General features: G+C 43.1%; 1 protein-coding gene across 2 annotated transcripts; it reads left to right on the forward strand.

Moving 5' to 3' along the window:
* Positions 1-156: 156 nt before the first annotated feature.
* LOC138194368 (zinc finger protein 70) lies at positions 157-4746 on the forward strand. Of its 2 annotated transcripts, none has more exons than XM_069143054.1 (2): positions 157-267; positions 1103-4746. In XM_069143054.1, exon 2 carries the CDS (start codon positions 1134-1136, stop codon positions 3009-3011), a length of 1878 nt encoding a protein of 625 aa, XP_068999155.1. In that variant the 5' UTR covers positions 157-267; positions 1103-1133; the 3' UTR covers positions 3012-4746. The 2 variants fall into 2 exon arrangements, with proteins under 2 accessions (XP_068999155.1, XP_068999156.1); XM_069143055.1 differs by lacking the exon at positions 157-267 and adding an exon at positions 316-437.
* The last annotated feature ends 735 nt before the right edge of the window (positions 4747-5481 follow it).

Consider the following 5481-nt stretch of genomic DNA (forward strand, 5'->3'; position numbering starts at 1 on the left):
GATTTAGGTTAAACCCCCGAAATACAATTCTTAATCAATTGAATTATTCTGCGGGCTGAAATCACAATATTCCGAAAGTACATCAAACAAGAGTTTTCACTTCATGTTTGGAGAACTAACTCAAACTACCTTCGAGTGAAACCCAACATGATGCGTTCAGGGTGTTGGAGGCTTTTCTCTTCCGGATTAAACCGGATATAGACGAGATCGGCGTACATGGACGTGGGCGCCATGAACAAGCGGACGGTGTCATCAAACATGAAAATTGTAAGGTTTTTCTTTTTGTAATATGGCCAGTTATACTTCTAGTATCACCACCTGTGCTGCTAAACGCGTAGAGGCTGTTTACTTTTCTAAAAACAATAATAATAATAATAATAATAACAACACGAGTGACTTGAGGTGACGTGAGCACCTACTGGTGCTCGTGGACGGAGGTAAGTGCTGTTTATACGCGCATGTAGCTCAACCACGGCCGTGTTTTCACACTAATATACACATGAACTGTCTGTGGAAACAAGTTTTAATCTGTTATCGGGTTGTGAGGCGAAAATAGGCTGAAGACAGAAATCACAACCAAACCAGCTGTAGTTACTCAAAACTGTTTCACGTCGTTGTAGATTGAAGTCTTTGTGTTAACGTGGTTAATGATTTAATCTATGAACCGTCAAAAAAACAAAACAAAAAAAAGACTCCAAAAGAGACTTCAGCAGCTTGTTTTGTCTAAAAAAAAAAACCAAAGATTGCTATCGTAGCTTAGCATGCTAACATTTGTTAATTAGCACTGAATACAACTGAGGCTGTTGTGCGCGCGCCCGTGCGTGCGTGAATCTGTCCAATGATTATGGAGGTATTTTTTTTTTTTTAGCAAATATCTGTTATGCGTGTTTAATGACCCAATCAGACTTTATTATAAGACATCAAATAATACGTTGTTTTTTTTTCCTCAGTTGACAAATTCATTTGTTGTGCAATTGTCTAATGTTTAGATATAACAACAGCAGTTTGGCGTAATCTTTATCTTGAAAGTAAAGCTGTCTGTCTTGATGAAACCTTTTTAATATTGATTGATTGAGTCCATCCGTTCTGCTTAAAATTGCAGACCACCCGGAGGTCGCCCTGACCACATCCGTATGTCTGAAGACTCGAGCGCTGACGAAGATCGGGGTGTCGCCACAGAAAGCCAGGTGTATGATGATGCTTGCCCAGAGGGAAGGAAATGTTGGGAATGTGGCAAAAAAATTAGCAACTTAACCAACTTGATGTCGCACTACAAAAGCCACAACATCAAAGCCACCTGCCACATCTGCAAGGTTACTTTTCGTCGCCTGACGTCGCTGTCCACACACCTTGATAATGCCCACTTGCCACCCGTCTGCAGAAAGTGCTATCAGTCTTTCAGAAATGTGTGGGAGCTGAACAAGCATGCAGAGACAAATTGCACAAGCTCTGCATCATTTCAACGAGATTCAGCTGTGATTTCTGGAGTCATACGCAAGAGACCCAACAGAAACGTCTTTTCCAATGAGTTGAGGCCCGAGCAAAAAATCGAGATGAAGCCTGAGGGACCCGAGACGTCTGAAAACAGCGTGGAGTACACGGTGGGGGAAGGCGATCTAGATATCGACACGGAAAGTGGCAGTGAGAAGGCGGACGGTTCAACGAGCTCAGAATCTGAAGACGAAGACAAGACGTTCTCTAAACCTGTAGAGGATCCAGAATCAGATGGAGGCTCAAACTCCAGTTCGACAGATTGTTCCAGTGACTCCTCTGACATTCAACAGCCTAAACCAACTCCTGCGCCTTCCTCTAATGCTAAAAGTTCAATGTGTGCTGTGTGTGGTAGAGGCCCATTTAGGTCAGTTAAGCTCCATTTGCTGCACTGTAGTGGTATAAAAGTGAAATATCAGTGTTTTCTGTGCAAAAAGCTTTTTGCCGATTCCCCATCTCTTAACGAACACCTCATGTCTTTTTATTCCTGTGACTACTGTGGCCAAATATTCTCTCACCAGAACTCCTACTACAGCCACGTGTGTCCCAAAGGACCCAAACCAGCATTGGTTCTCTTTTGCTCCGAGTCGCTGCCAAAAGCATGTAACATATGCAAATCCTTTTTCACTTCTGAGAAGACTTTGTCAGAACATGTCACCAGAGTTCACTCGTCAGTGGTCAGCACCAAGGTATGCATCGTCACTAATCCAGCGCTGTTGGCTGATAAAAAGGGTAAACCAGGCGTCCAGTCAGCCATCTCGAGTCTCAACAAAGTAAACCAGGTCATTAATGGACAGATCCGTGCCGGCCAAAACTTCACAGGGTCCTTGTCCGCCGTTGTGAAATCTAGCCCTTGCCCTCGCTCGACCCCCTCCCACGCAAGCGCACCTCCCGCCCCAACGTGCACGGCGTCCGCTGCTGTCAAATCGCGGAAAGTTGGCGCCCCAGATCAGCCTTCGAGCCGTCTTTCGTCACCTTCATCTGTTCATCCCCACGGTGCCACTGACACGACTCCAGATGCTGCCGCCTCTGAGCCCGGCCCTCCGCCGTCGCCCACCATTCTGGCCATGTTTGAGAATGATAGCCAGGATGTGGCTTTAATGAAACGTATGAACATGGGCTGGCGCTCCAAGGCCCCTCACCCCTGCAGGCAGTGTGGTGCCATCTTGCGGCAGCCCTCCCTCATCATCAGCCACCGCTACCTCCACCGAGGCCGTCGCTTGCACCAGTGCCAGTGTGGTAGAGCTTTCAAGCACCGGCTGCATCTCCTGCGACATTGCGTTCAGCATGCAGAGGCTGTAAGCTACATCTGCGTCAGCTGTGGAGACACTTTCACTGGAGCGAAACTCTTAGCTCAGCACCTGAAGGGCAAATCACTGAAAAAATCCCGTTCTGGACGTCCATGGAAAAGTAAAGTTAAGAGCAAGTGTAGAATGTCCTTTACATGTGACTGCGGACAACTCTTTTGTAGGCCTTCGGCTTACATATGGCACCAACTTAAAAACAGGACAAAAAGTTGAAGAAGCCTATAATATAGTCGGGCCTCATCACATTTCAGATTTCTAGGTTCTCCTCCGAAGTGGGCATCACAAAACCAAGCTGTGCTCCAAATGGCATACTTGTATACCAGCAGTCACTTTCTTAGGTGCAGCAGTGCGTTCATGCTCACAAGTATGGAAACACGCAGTGCACAACAAGTACCTGGACGATTGCTCAAAACACTCCAAAAATTGAGTGTGAAACGTTGGTAACGTTGCACACTCGACGGTCGCTGTCCTGGCTACGTAGTGGGAAAGGAATGACCAATGATGTAAAGTATTTTTAAATTAAGGTGTCGAAAAGAAGCTGCAGCCGTTGCACACTAACGGGTTTATTTTTCCACGGAGTACCACAATACTGCTTTTGGACAGAAGCCATCAGTGTGTTGATTGTGTTTGTTGAACAGAGAGCACAGGAACACTTTTATTCCTTCCGCGGCAGATATGTTGGCAGGTGATGAATTCGCAATAAGTGCTGAGCAACCGTTTGTAGTTTGAGACGACGCAACCCTGACGAAATGCACTTACTAGTACACAAGTCGGTGTTCTAACATGTAAGAGTATATGTTCGTGTTTTTAAGGGAAGTACGCCAGTTGGAGCACAGCCAAAGTGTTTGTGGATCAGTGTGTAGAATTCAGATGGCATCTGGCGGTGAGGTCGCACATTGCAATCAACTGAACGCCCCTCGCGTCGCCTTCCCCTTCCAGCCGTGCGGGATGATCTACAGTGGCGGCATGAGGCTCTCTAAAGCCGGTGTCTGAGGTACTGTAGAAACATGGCGCACTCTGTGGAGGAGTACCCGCCCCATATGTAGATGCATGTGTGTTCCAGGGTAATGAAAATGAACTGTTTTTTGTTTTTTTTTAGTCTCAGGTGATTCTACACTAATGAAAATAGAATTATCAATATTATCAATTTCTGCCAATAGATCCCGCTGAATCCTACACATCTAATCAAAAAGGATATTTTACACGTCATCGGGTCGTCACTGCTTTGTTTAATTCATGTGTTACCTCGTGACAAAATCGATGCAAAAAAACATACACATTCATTCTTACTGGCTTTGAATTATAAGCATGTCCTGGATGGTTGGTAACATGTTTTGATCATGTGCAAATAACAGTAAACAGGGTTAGAATAAGTTCTTTTGGCATCAAACCAGAGTACAATTAACCCACAAGGAATCTTTTTTAATTTAAAACACATCAAAACTCCAGTTTATTGTCCAGAGAGAAAATTAAAGTCCAGTTTTGCAATATTTTAGTCACAAAGTGCATTCGTATCAAAGGTGGGGAAGTGTGTTCCCAAATTTATTTTCTGTCCTTAAATTTGTTTTCAATAAAGCTGATTCAGTTATTACACATATTAGACGTTGAAGAGGTTTTGATGTTCAGTTTGAAAATAGCATATTAATTATTATTTTTTAAATCTTTTCTTATGATACTGGATGATTTGAACCCTAAGAGTCCTGAATATGTTGTTGTTGTTGTTGTTTATTTAACTCATGTCCACTAGATGGAGCAGTTGGGTTTTGAAAAGATGAGTTTACAAGGTAACCTGGATTTGAGCTTAATTTCTCTCAGAACAGGTGTAAACTCTTTTTTTGTATCAAACGATTGCAACCCTAATGTAGACATCAATATGTTTCAGTTGACAACCATTGAAACCCCACAGACTTACAGTTTGAAATAAAAGTGTTTTTCCACAATATTTGAATTGATGTTTAGTTTCTTCTCTTCATTGACCATCACAACACAGTTTCACTCACAATTCACTTGGAGGAAAACAGAATGACAAGGAACTGTCAGACACTTGTTATATTTGATAAGCCTGTTTTCAAACATCTTAGTAATCATTAAACTGTTAATGGATTTAACTGATTAGGCTAACACTGTAACATATTGCAAAAAAAGAAAAGAAAATTAACTTGTAAAATATATCTTATTCCATAGGAATAAGGCAGTAATGGAGTTCATCAATAAAACCTTTCAAATAACAGTTCAGAGGCTCGGACATTGTGGATAACAAGATCCTCCACTGTCCTTGTTTGAGATGAGTCGAGTTCTGTGTGCTCTGTCACAAATACATCTGCTGAAAACCAAACATTAAATTATTTTATCTGCATAATTTTACAGCAGTGAGTCACCGTGCAGCGCACTCAGCACTGCGCCCGAAAATGAGATCTTTGGTGGTTACGCCAGTCCTCCAAGTGGTTCAGCATGTTAGGAGTCTAAAGCAGCTCTGGGTAGAGAGGATTCATGGATACTGTAGATGAAATCACTATAGGCAGTTTTTAAATGCATGAAGCCATGTCACCTGCAAAAAAAGACAACAAAGAAAATGTACTTGTTATTCTTCAAAGCAAGCACGTTCGAGTTGAGTGTAGATACCACATCCTGCAGCGTGTTGTTAGCAGATCGCCGCAGCATCACTTGCAGCTCTAATTGCCGT

Source organism: Embiotoca jacksoni, unplaced genomic scaffold (assembly GCF_022577435.1).
Source record: "Embiotoca jacksoni isolate LCO1_2020_lvr unplaced genomic scaffold, fEmbJac1.0.p SCAF_11, whole genome shotgun sequence".
Taxonomy (NCBI): Eukaryota; Metazoa; Chordata; class Actinopteri; family Embiotocidae; genus Embiotoca; species Embiotoca jacksoni.